The sequence below is a fragment of the Propithecus coquereli genome, unplaced genomic scaffold (assembly GCF_000956105.1).
Source record: "Propithecus coquereli isolate 6110/MARCELLA unplaced genomic scaffold, Pcoq_1.0 Scaffold206, whole genome shotgun sequence".
NCBI lineage: Eukaryota > Metazoa > Chordata > Mammalia > Primates > Indriidae > Propithecus > Propithecus coquereli.
The window spans coordinates 4,912,370-4,925,031 of NW_012145634.1; the positions used below are offsets into that span (position 1 = coordinate 4,912,370).

The 12,662-nt window shown below is 53.3% G+C and overlaps 2 protein-coding genes across 2 annotated transcripts in view; both read right to left on the bottom strand.

The window, feature by feature from the left end:
* Window positions 1–3,717, bottom strand: part of CRYBB3 (crystallin, beta B3) — a 7,931-nt gene extending 4,214 nt beyond the window's left edge. Inside the window, exons 1-3 of the mRNA XM_012644149.1 lie at window positions 3,672–3,717; window positions 2,159–2,253; window positions 541–659 (exon numbers count right to left, since the gene is read on the bottom strand). Of these exons, the coding sequence (XP_012499603.1) occupies window positions 541–659; window positions 2,159–2,233 (194 nt within the window). The 5' untranslated portion in view covers window positions 2,234–2,253; window positions 3,672–3,717. The remainder of the gene's footprint in view (window positions 1–540; window positions 660–2,158; window positions 2,254–3,671) is intronic.
* Window positions 3,718–5,898: 2,181 nt separating this feature from the next.
* Window positions 5,899–12,662, bottom strand: part of LOC105810224 (uncharacterized protein KIAA1671-like) — a 62,700-nt gene continuing 55,936 nt past the window's right edge. The window contains exons 7-8 of the mRNA XM_012644165.1: window positions 11,911–11,993; window positions 5,899–10,690 (exon numbers count right to left, since the gene is read on the bottom strand). Coding sequence (XP_012499619.1) covers window positions 11,915–11,993 — 79 coding nt within the window. The 3' untranslated portion in view covers window positions 5,899–10,690; window positions 11,911–11,914. The remainder of the gene's footprint in view (window positions 10,691–11,910; window positions 11,994–12,662) is intronic.

Here is a 12,662-nt window from a genome sequence, read left to right on the forward strand (position 1 = left end):
GGGTGAAGAACCTTGCCCAACATCACCCAGATGACTTAGTGCCAGAGCCTGGACTTTCGGTCCAAAGGCGGAAATTCAGAGCCCAGTTGTGACACCTGTTTGCCTTCCAGACATGCATGGGACACTTAACCACTTGGGCCTCAGTTTCCTCATCTATAAAATGGGGATAAGAATGATATGACTCTCATACGGGGGTTGTGAGGGTTCAATGATATGATGCGCGTTAAATTTTAGGTGTTTTAGCTATAATTATTAAAATTATGTATATTAAATCCCATTTTCCAGTCGCTGAGCTGGGTGCTGGGCTGCCTTTCTCTGTTCTCTTTCCATGGTACCCTGTTATTTATTACAAAAATCTAGAGCTAGAAGGATTGTAAGAGAATCACAGTTCGACTCTCATTTTACAGGTGGGGAAACTGAGGCCAGAGAGGAGAAGGAAGTTGCTGTAGGCCCCACGACAGATCTAGAGCTCAGACTTCGACCTCCGGGCTCCCGGAAGGCACGGGGCGGTGACGAGGGGCGGGGGTTCTGGGTACTCACGGCCCCGACTCCACCTGGATGGAGCCCACCTTCTCCAGCAGGCTGTCCGTCAGGTTGGGGCACTCGGCAGAGAGCTCGCATCGCTTGCCTTGGAAGTTCTCCAGTTCATACACGGTCACCTGGAAGAGCAGCATCCTAACCATCCCTCCCTGGCGGGGCTCCCGCCGCCGCCCCTCCGTGAGCGCTGGAGGAGGTGCCACCTGCTCGTCCGCGCTGCAGGTACCAACCAGCCCGGCGCCGGCACCGGGCGGCCTGCACTGCCCTCTGGTGGCCATGGCGAGGAACGACTCCAGGAGCCTCAATGAGACCAATTCGACCAGGGATTGCACCTCAACTAATTGACAAGAGCGAGGTGGGGAACCCAAGAGAGAGTGAAATAACCCAAGGGAGGGCTGCAGGGAAATGAAGCCACTTCTGGTCATGAGGGAATGAGGGCCCAGTTCCAAACTTTTCAAGAGAGGCCAGAAATCTGTATTTTCCTTGATGTGAAATTTCCCCATTTAAAAAACCTGCGCAGGACAAATGAAACCCCCGTTTGCACATGCTGGGTTGATCTTCACCTCCCCCATGCCCGGGAAGGAAGGGGCTGCAAAGACAGACTGAATTTCTGCTTTTCTCACCCACCTGGAAGCACAAACTTGTTTTTGTAGAAGGTTCCTGGGGAACGTCTGTTCTGGTCATTTTACAAAAGGGTTGAAAGAAGCTCAGAAACGGTAAGACACTTGCCTAGGGCTGCACAGCTAGTTAAGTGGAGGCACCAGAATTCAATAAGTCTGCTGGTTCTTTTACTCCTCACAGTGGCTTGAACAGGGAAAGCCGCACAGGTGACAAAGGCAGGCAGGAAGGGACGGCAGTGACGTCCACCTTCCTGGTGGGCCTCTGCCTCTGGGAAGTTTGTCAAGGCCCTTGGAGGGCACTAGACCAACCCTGAACTGTTCTCATGAGAAAGCTGAGGGTGCAGGGCAAGGCTTGCCCAATGTCACCCAAGCGTCAGGCCCTCCCTTCCCGGCCTCCTCCACTCTCGTTAAAGCCACCAGGACATCCCCAGAAATATCCCTGACACCATTTATTTGCTCAGTCAACCCATCCCCAGCGCTCATTTCCAGTGGTTTCTCAAAAAGCCCCCAGGGACAGTTTACAAAAGGCAATGCCCTCAAGTTCAAAGTCTCCCTTAGATTTCTCGTGTGCCTCCCTCCGTTAGCCGGCCCTGTTCTGGGAACTGTCTCTGAGCCCTCACACCAACTCTGGGCACTGAGGAGTGTGGGCATCATGCCCATTGTAAAGATGGAGACATTGAGGCCCAGGGAGGGAAGGAAACAGGGCTGAGGCCAGGCAGGAGAGTCAGAGCTCAAAGCCACGTCTCCTGGAACTTCCGGGCCTGCCTGTTCCATTGAGACAGGCGGGCCCTGGGTGACGGGTTCCATTTTGCAGATGAGGACACAGAAGAGGGAAGATGCAGTGAGGTCTCGAAGCAAGTTTAGAGCAGAGGGTGGGAGTGAGGGGACACACCCAGAGCGATTCTCGTGGCCCGGCTGGCTGGAAGTGCCGCTCCTTTGTGGAGAGAGGCTGCCTAGCAGGGAAGCCGACCCTGAGACCCAGCAACAGCCCTTCCTGGTACCTTGTAGGTGCCCCCAAGGCCTCCGTGACTCTTGCCAGCCGCAGCCTGTTCCGGTGCTCCGTGCTGTTCTGCCATCTCCCCAGGGATGCCTCTGGCTTCAAACCAAAAGAAAAAGAGTCACCAAGTCCACTCAGGAGAAACCAGGTATTGACGTGACTGGAGTTGAGGATGAGCTACAGAACCTTGCTGCCTGTGGGACACGGTCGTGATCCCGATACTCAGGGCCAATGTTCAGTCATTCAGTCATTCAACAAACACCCACTGAGCACCTAACAGGGCATGTGGGCTTTGGACAGTCAGTAGGATCGGGAGCCCCATTTTGTAGAGGGGAACTCCAGGGCTCAGCCAAGTGAGGCCACTTTCCCGAGGCACGCGGTGAGTGGCCAGGATGGGGCCTGGCTCCAAAGCCCATGCCCTTTACCCCATACTCTGCTACTTTCCCCAAACCAGGGTTCCTGGATCTCTCTGCAGGGGCAGCTCCTCTGGACCCTGGCCAGAGGGTGGGCTCTGGGGTCTCTCTGCAGGGCTCTCTCCTGTCCCCGTACCCCAGGCAGTATGGTCTTTTGCTCACTCGTTGCTTTGTTCACCGAAGATTCTGTGAGCACCTACTCAGCGCCAGGCCCTGGGCTGGGTGACCAGGATGGACAGCAGGCCACAGATGGTGGGAGGTGGACAGACAGACATCTAGAGACCAGGTCCTCAGACACCTGCTCCAGCCCAGTTTCTGTGATTCGGTTGTCATTTCACACACATTTATCAAGCATCTGCTGTGTACCAGCCACTTTAAGGGACACAGACACTACAGGGACAGTGAGTGACACACAGCACAGGCCCCTGCAGTAGTGACATGGAAGGATGCCTACGATTGTTGCACATGTGGACACACACATGCGTACACTCACACTCACACGCTCCCGTGGTCACTGCAGAGTCATAGCCCACCCACGGGCACACAGTGTAGCTTCTCTCCCCGCCCCCATGCGCGCGCGCGCGCACACACACACACACACACACCCACACACTTGCCCATGTCAGACATCTGCGGTGGCACATAATGCAGCTAAATCTACACCCCACACCCAGCTGTTACCCGCCCACGGCTCCCGGCATGGCCACTGGGCCGTGTAGCCTGCGTGCTGTCTGCGCTGTCTGTGCCCAGCCCCGGCGGGAAACAGGGCTTGGTCCAGCTCATGGGGCGCCCTCAGGGGATGCGGCAGGTTCCGAGTTTGCCCACGTCCCTCCCTCAGAGTGCTCCGTCTTTGGAGCCCCCCTGGCCCAAGCACATGCCCAGGGGCTCGGACCCTAGCCACCGCCCTCGACACGCAGGCAGCGTGGCTCCCTAGCTCCACCCCCAGCTGGGCTTGGTGGCCAGCTTGCGTGGCCCCTTCCCTCGAGCGAGTCCCCATCTTTCTTGGCAGGGGGCCAGCCATGCACGCACCATGGAGGCCACCAGCGGTCTGCGCCTTCCCGGGCAGCTCTTCCCTTCCCGCCACCCGCCTGTCCCTCAGTGAACCTGTTGCTGTAGCCTCAGGCAGACAGAGGAGCCACGGCCTTCTGCAGACGCGGCCCGCCTTCGCAAGGAGCTGCCTATTTATGGGCGCTTTCTGACAGCCCAGCACATCCTGGCCTGCTGAGGCAGCGCGCTGTCCGCCCGATTCTGTCCAGGCCGTTGCACTCCAATAGCAGGTCCAGGGAGGCCCCAGCGCTTGTTTCCTCGGCCGTGGCTTCTGATGACTTCCTGGGGGCAGATGGACCTCATTGGCTTTGTGGGACGCCCGACAGCGCCAGGCGGGGTCATCGGGGTGTCCCCTCTCCCACCAACTCCCTTTCTTTCTCGGTGCCGCCATCTTCCTATGGGGGGACATGCCACCTCGGAGGGACCCCGGAAGCCCTCTATTTTCCTTATGCCGCGTGGCCTAAATTTCAAGTCAGACCACCCTAAACACTGACCAGGTCAAGCACGAATCCCTCCAACTGTTTTCACAGGATGCTGTGACAGACCCCAGGGAGACTTACTTTCTGCCCATGGGAAGCATCTAGCAATACCAGCTCCCGTTTATTGAAGACCTACTACGTGCCAGGCACCGTGCCAGCGTCCTAAGCTTTATGTTTCATCCCCGCCCGGCCACCTTCAGGGAAGGAATTGTCACCTGCATGTTACGGGTGCAGAAACTGAGCTGAGCAAGGTAAACTCACCTAGGGGAACCTGGGCTGGGCTCTTAGCCTTCATAAAGGTGAGCTCGATAGTCACCTATTTATGGCCAAAAAGGGGGAGGATCCAGGCATTTTTAAAGTGTCTAACAACGTATAACTTTGCCTGTAGCAAGGATTTACTCAATGATTCTTGAATGACTAAAAGGATGATGGGGCTAACGAGGGAATGGTTAAGCCACAAGGTTTTCTTTTGTTATTTGTTTTGGGCTAAAATTCTCAAGTCAGCATCGAACCCAGTTACCTCCCTACAGGGCGATGACGGCGGGCTGCTGGGTGACAGCCGGACTCTGGAGTCAGACCTGGGCGTTACTGAAGGGAAGAGCTACAGTCTCTTCACCCCTCAACAGAGAACTTTCTCTCCACCCGAGCCCCTGGGAGATCACGGGAGTGAAGCAGTCAGCACGGTGTCTGTCACTTCTGACTTTCATTCCAAGGATCCTGCCTACTACGGACAGTTCAACCCAAGTGGCTACTTCCTGCTGGTGACCACGGAAAGCAGAATTGCTTTGGACCCCTTAACCTGGGGTGCAGTGGCCCCTGGCTGGGGGTACGGAGAGGAAGGCAGAGGTGGGGATGGGGTGGCTCCTGCCATCAGCTCCTGCAGGATCCGAGCAGCTGCGACGCGCTCAGCACTTGCACACGCGCCATCTCCTTGATCAGACTTCCCAACCTCGACGCCACTGCCACTTGGGCCCAGATCATTCTTCGTGGTGGGGGAGGGGGAGGGCTGTCCCGGGCACTGCAGGATGTTGAGCTGCATCCCTGGCCTCTACTCCCTGATGCCCATAGCATCTTCTCCCCTCCTTGTGATAACCAACAATGTCTCCCGTCATTGCCAGATGTCCCCTGAAAGGTACAATCCACCTGTTGAGAACCACGGCTTCAAACTCATGCCCACCAATGTCGCTACCACCACCCCTGTTGGACAGCTGAGGAAAACCAATGCTCAGAAATACCCCAGGCTGGGTACTGTGGCTCATGCCTGTAATCCCAACACTTTGGGAGGCCGAGGCAGGAGGATGGCTTGAGGCCAGGAGTTTGCGACCAGCTTGGGCAACATAGCAAGACCTTGTCTCTAGAAAAAATAAAAGATCAGCAAGGCGTGGTGACATATACCTGTAGTCCCAGCTACTGGGAGGCTGAGGCTGGAGGATTGATTGAGCCCAGGAGTTTGAGGTTGCTGTGAGCTATGATCAGGCCACTGCATTTCAGCCTGGGTGACAGAGCAAGACCCTGTCTCTTAAAAAAAACAAAAAACAAAAAACAAAACAAAAAAAAAAACAGACCACAATCCCACAGCCAGGAGGCGGCAGAACAAGGATTTAACCACTTGTCGGTCTGAATGGAAATCCTATCTTGTTTCCACGGCCTCCCACCCTGGACAGACACCCTCTCCCAGGACCCCAGCCATGCCCTCCTGCTGCCCCACCACAGCTCAGCACAGAGGAGAGACTGACTCAGCCGGTCCCGGGCAGGGCTCGCACGCACAGAGACTCCGTTCATTCACATGCGGATGTATCAACTTCTCCAGTGCAACTTGCGTCAAAGCTTTATTTGCTATTTTCGTAGTCTGAATGCAACATCTTTGTACATGCAAAGGTCATCTTGTTTTATTGCAGTGGACCCGATCCGACTGCTCTTCTGTGCATATGAAACTTTTTACAGTTACAAAATATAAAAGCACTTGTAGACATCCAATACTCTGTGAGGTCCAGGAAGCACAGCCCTGCCCCCCTTTCTCTTACGTTAAAAATATAAGTTTTTCAAGATGAACACGGTTAGAGATTTTTTTTTCTGGGATTGGATAAAGTGCCTCTCGTCTGCCTTCCGTTCAGAACTCCTAGAGCTTGTGAATTCATAAGGCAATTGCAAGAACACTGTGGTGAGGAAGCTGTAACTTTGCTACGCACACAGAACTCGAGTTCTTCCTCTCGTGACTCTATCTGAGGAGGGACCCGGAAGGAAGGTTAGGAAAATATATACCCTCTTTATATATATTTCCATCCCCCGCCCCATCTCACAAAGCATGTTGAGGATGGTAATTACCCGGGGAAGAAGTGCATGACTTCTAGGATTTAGGAAACCACACAGTACAAAATATCTTCCATAATACAATATATTACTTTTGTGAGCCCCTATTTACAAGATCTATAAGGCTATTTGGAATGAGATCATTAAAAAGCTCAAATTCTTCTTTAGACAACAGCATCGTATCTAGCCGGCGAAATGCCGCCGGAGATTGTCAAGGAGCTGCCGGTCCAGGGCCTGGAAGAGGACAGGTTATGGGACAGGTGTGAGGGCAGCTATTTAAGGAAATTCTGGGATGGCGAAAGGGAGAGGCTGAGAAGCATTGATGTCGAGGGTTAACTTGCCAGAAACGTCAGGCCGACTTTCTGGAGCAGAGAAGCCCCGCTTTCTGCTTCCCCCTCTTCCTCCAGGAGCTGATCCAGACAAAAGAGAGAAACTTCTAGAAGGGGGCTGGTGCAAAAGGAGACACAGACTGGCACAGACCTGGCACGCTCATGCCTCCTGGCATTGTATGTGGCTCTAGGTCCCCGGAGCCGTGGCCTGGCCGGAATTCCAACAGGGTGACTCCCAGCAGCTTCTCCGCACAGAGTGAGTGTCCCCTTCCAGATGCGGAGCGCGTCCTGTCTGTCCCATTCCAGATGTGGAGCGCGTCCTGCCTGTCCCCTTCCAGATGTGGAGCGTGTCCTGCCTGCTTCCAGTGGCTCCCGCACCTCAGCCCTGCCCTCCCACCCCGCAGACTCATGATGCCAGGGGACCTCGGCTTTCGTCTTCCCACACGTGGCGGAGGGGAGCGAGGACGTCTCCGGCCACTGCAGTGACTTGCCGCAGCTTAGACATCTGCACGGTGGAGAGAGGGGTAGACTGGGGTATATCACGATGAAAAACTTGAAAGTGTAGCTCGACGAGGCAGCCGTCAGCACCAGCCGGGAGCGGCTGAGGTCTCCTTTGGGAAAATCACACTGAGGGTTTTTCCACATTCCTTGCTCAGCCTCTAAGGGTTGAGACCTCAGGCTCATGCCTATGTTTGTTCTCGTTCCTTAGGGATACCCTGGAGTTGGCCTCACTTCCGGGGATGCACGAAGGAAAACACGTTTGTCCGAAAGCACGTGACTAGGCTCGTGCCCCTGGAAAACACTGCCGTCTGATTGTCCTTTCCCTGAATCCTGGAAAACCCGAGGCTGCCAGGTCAGCTTCCCTCAAAACCGCAAATGTCCCAAGTACCACGAGGTTTCCCTTTCGCTAGAGCTTCTCTGGTGGCACTGGGTGATTCTCCCCAGCACTGATTCTTTGAGGACTCGCCGTGGAATTTCACGGGCAAAAGCCTCTGTTTCCTTAGGCAAAGGACCGTGAGGAAGGGAGGAGGGGGAGATACAGACTTACTAAAAGCCCAGCTGTCAAAATGCTGATGTGCAAAGGGGTAGGGGAGAGAGGAGCGAGAGATCAATTGCACATACACAGGGGTTTGCACTCTGTAAGACTCGTTTGCGGAGGGCTGGGTGGGGGCAGGTGACTTGATTGCACACAGACGATATTAAGGCATATTAAGTGAGTTTAAAAGAAGACAGATTTCCAAAGGGGGCTCCAGGCAAACTCCAGAAACTACCGTTCGACCCCTCGCTTAGCCCCAAAGAGCTCACACAGCTTAGAAAAAGGAGAAATAAATGACCCATGGCCCCGGCTCTCTGCAAAGGCTCCAGAACACCAGTCCCTTCTAGCCTCACTGCGCTGATCAAGGTCATGGGAAGCCTGTTCGGAGGGTCGCTCCTGACCCCTGGGATTGTCTGCTCTGTGGCGCTGGAGGGGACGAGGCTGCAAAAAGTGAAGAGGTGCGTAAGCCCTTCGGGACGTGCCCTAGTCAGTTTCAAGGGGGTGGCTTTGCATGTTCTGATCAACACGGAATTCAATGGATTTTTATTTCCAGTCGAGGTGTGGGAGGTCAGGCAAGAGATCTCCAGATCAATCTCATTTGAAATTTCAAGTGTTTTTCTCTCCTGTCGGGTATTCTTGGACTAAATATGACTAGTTAAGAACTAAGAGTTTTGCACGGCGAGTACCACTGCACTTAAGAGTAGGTCCTTTCCCACGGCCTGGGGTGGTACCAAAGCGCCCTTCCCACCCGAAGGAAAGACAGACCGCAGCTGAGAAAAGAAGTGAGGGTTGAAACACTAGGACCATGTTTCAAAGGAGGGGTGCCATGGATGTGGAAAGCCACTATATCAAAATTGTTACAAAACAGTAATTGGATTTTTAAAAAAAAATTAATGGAAGCAGTTCTTGGAAGAATTAAATCCCTAAATAGCCAAAGAGAATCGATCGATCACTGGCTCCATTATCAAGCAGGGCCAAACACCCAAACCTGGATGCACGAGGCTTCCAGACACACAAGGCTGGGGCAGGACAGGCCCAGGAACCGCCCATCAGCAGGTGGGGGGTGGTGGGGGTGCGGTTGCTGTCCCTAGTGCTAACCGCAGCCCCACACCAGGCACAGGTGTTCGTCTCAACCTGGAGAAAAACAGAGGACTGCTATCCACACCCACCCATTCTCTAAGGGAGACAAGAGGAGACATAAAAGGAGATGAAGGAGGAAGATGAGATGGAGAGAGGAATGGAGACTCTTGGAGCAGTGGCCAGGGGGATGAGAAGCATGTTTTGACACCATTTATTTGCACAGAATGGATTTATCAAGAAAGACTTTTATCTCTTGGGAAGTCGGAGTGGGGAGGGGAGGACACATGTGCCTCCCACTTCCATATCTAGCTAGTGCTGTGCATGGATCCATTAGGGATCTGAGCCCCAGGCCCTCTGCAATCACGGGCTGCCCTACGAACCGCCCAAGCGTCTCACCATGGGCGTCTCCCAGGCAAGGTTGGCACAAAGACTATGGCAACCCGGGCACGGCAGGTGGCCAGCCAAGCATGTCTGGGGCTTCAGAAACGAGGAGGCTGGTGCCAAGGATTTCCAAAAAGAAGGACAGAGAAGAGTGTCTAGAGCCTCCAGAGGTCTTGGAGATTCCCAGGAATGAGCTTACAGTTAGCAAGAAAAAAGGAGGCAAGGGAAGTCTTACAGGTCATCACGAGGCACCCCGCTCCTCTGTCCAGAGTCCCTGGCGTCGGGGGCTCCCTACAAAGAGGGGCTCTCGGCAAGACTTGCATTTGGACCAAGAAAAGCACGTGGTCAGGTGAACTGCAGCATGGAAAAACGAGGTGAGAAGCAGCGAAAAGTGCCCCTCATCCGTGCATTTGTTCCGAGGCCAACTGGGAACGCCTCCTCCATGCCGGCAGGCCGGTCGTGTTCAGAAAAGACTAGGGAAGAAGATCCCGGGGGCTCATCTGATGTTAAGTGGCAAAGGCCATTTGGGCTGCGGTTTAGGAACCCTTGAGGCCGAGGGACAAAGGTCACCCCACAGAAATCAGAGCTCAAATGAAAAGAAACCAGGAAAATATATACAAGAGTGACAATTAAAATGTCTAAAACGCTTGGATAGGGATAAGATAACCTGAGGTGATTGGATACTTCAAAACAACCTATACACACGTCTTTCCTCCTGTCCTTTAACGTAAAAACATATATACATATCAAGTTTCAAAGAAAATTGGCTGAATTATTGCTTTATCGCCTTCTAACCCCGACAAAGGTGACATAAAATGACACAGGTCAACTATGCACGCGGCCCCGCTGGAAGGGTAAATACACTTGAAAGCCTCGGGAGGGTCTGTTTAAAAACTGGAACTGCCGATTCCTCCAGGGGAAGAAGGAACTCCCTAGAAAGAGCCATCAAAACCCCCGACCCGGTGGTAAGGCCTCGGACCAAGACTACAGCGGGAAATGAACGGTTTGACCTTCCTTGGAAACGTTCTTCCAAAAAAGACCTGCCCTGGGGGTGGGGCGAAGAGGTGCTCTCACAATCCAGGTGTTTTTCAGAACCAAGGGAGGCAGGCCAGCCTCACGCTGATGTTCCTGGAGCTGCGGATGGTGTGTAAAGTGGGTAGAAATGCAGATTTTTACATAAAAGGCAAAACCACCCGCGTAGACGTTTCTGGGCAGCCTGGTTTCTTTCTCAGCCGGAAGTGCCGTCTGGGAAGGTGAGCGAGTGCCTGTGGTGCGGGGGGCTTCCCGTCCGGGTTCGGGGAGAGCTTGCCAAGGGCGGGGGGCACTGGCCAGCGTCCTCCACCCGACGGGAAGGGCCCAGGCCCGTGAGCGCGGGGCGGGAAGGAGCGGCAGCAGCTCGGCCTCGTCTGTGGGTTCTGACGGTTAAGGCTTCTGTTCATTGGATGTGGCGGAGTCCCCTGTCTGGAGAGGAAGGGACAGTGTTAGCGTCAGCGGTGGGAACATTTGGCACCCTTTCTCTCCACCATCAGGCCTTAAAGCCCTTTCTGATATGTCCCCCCAGAAAGCCATCCCTAGAAGCTTAAGGCCAGGAAAGAGATGTTTTGGGGCAGGGGGTCGGGAGGGTAAGGGAGGTGGCAGACAGTCTGATGGAACGAACATGAAACTTAGGGTCAGGTCAGCGTTCCGGTCTCAATTCTGAGCCTCGGTGGCCTCAAATGGCTTGCTGGAGGCTTAAATGAGGTGTCGCATGCACTGCACTAAACACAGAATAAACACAGGCCCTGATCCTTACCCAAATCTCTCCAGCATAGAGGCACTTGGGAATTTACAATTTTTTTTGAGTTTACAATACACACACACACACACACACACACACATATATATAAAAATCATGTAACACATATTATATATAATCCATGCATACTGTGTAACACCCCCATAATGAAGCATACAATATACCCACAGTGTACTATGAATAGTCACATAAAGTGGGGAAAATAGAGTCTGAATATATTACGTCCATGGAGGTCGGGTTTTGCCAACAGGTGAGTTATAAAAAAACTCTGTTTTCAGAGCTTTCTGGAATTCGGGTTTGTGGATGAGGGATGGTAAAGCCTCTCATGCTAGTGTCATCAGCGCGGACGCAGAGGTGCACACGCCGGGCGCTCCCACACCGCACGTGAACGGGCAGCACTCGGTCGAGCACTTTCGGTGCACTCTCAGCGACGCGGGCACTGCTAACCCATTTTACAGATGAGGTAGCTGAAGTTCACGATGTTACGTCATTTCAGACTTCTACCAGGGCCTATCTAATCACTTGATTTTTTTTAATACATATATTTTCAAATTAATTTTTAATTATGCAGGTTGTACATGAATACACTCCCCACGTAAAAACTTGAAACATTTCAGGTGAAGCTGCCCTCTGCCGTCCCACCCTTTCACTTTATAAAGGGGACAGGGGTGCGGCAAGGACGTGCCAAGTGCAAACAAGCCCACGGCCTGGGCACCCGACGCTTGGCCTGGTGCCTTCTCACCCACTCCGGACTGCCTGGCTTTGTTTGCCCCGCGATGGAAACAGACCATCGCCACCCTCTTTACAGGAACTCAGAACTGCAGCCCCCTTCTCCCTCTGCCCCCTGCCTAAGTTCCCAGGTCTCCCCGGCAGAGTCCCTGCGTACCTGGTCAAACTTGATTCTCATAAAGGCTTTGTCTCTTCTTGGATTTCAACTCCTTTAGCCACTGTGGAGAGGGCTCGTCCGACCTGAAACCACAAAGCCAGTGAGCAGCAGCACGTGTGAGCCGGATCAGGCCCCTGCGGACAGGGCTGCATGGTCCCTGCTCTCCACCCTGTGCCAAGGCACGGGCCGGACCGGGAGCTCACAGGTGGCAAAGAGGCCCATGTTGACATAATTAATAAGTAAGAAGTAGAAATTAGCCAAAGCGCCCAACGGTGGGGAATGTTAAATAAATCACGGTATATCCATTCTATGAAATCATCTGCAGCTATAAAAATTCATCTTATATAAAATTATTGCCATCGACCACTTGTCACCCACGTAGCTATCCGTCCTTCCATCTCACTACCCAAGCACATGCCTGTGACGGTTCGTCTTCTGTGCCAACTTGGCTAGGCCACGGTACCCAGATATTTGGTCAGACATTATTCTAGAATGTTTCTCTGGAGGTATTTTTTTCTTAGATAAGATTAATATTTAAATCGGTAGGTGCTGAGTAAAGCAGATTATGCTCCATAATATGGGTGGGGCCTCCTCCGATCAGTTGAAGACATTCATATTAACAGAAAAAGCCTGACCTCCCAGGAAGAAGAGGGAATTCTCCCAGCAGACGGCCTTTCAGCCTCAACCTGAAACTCCTCCCTAGAGCTCCGGCCTGTGGGCCTAGTCTGCAGATTTTGGACTTGCCAGCCTCC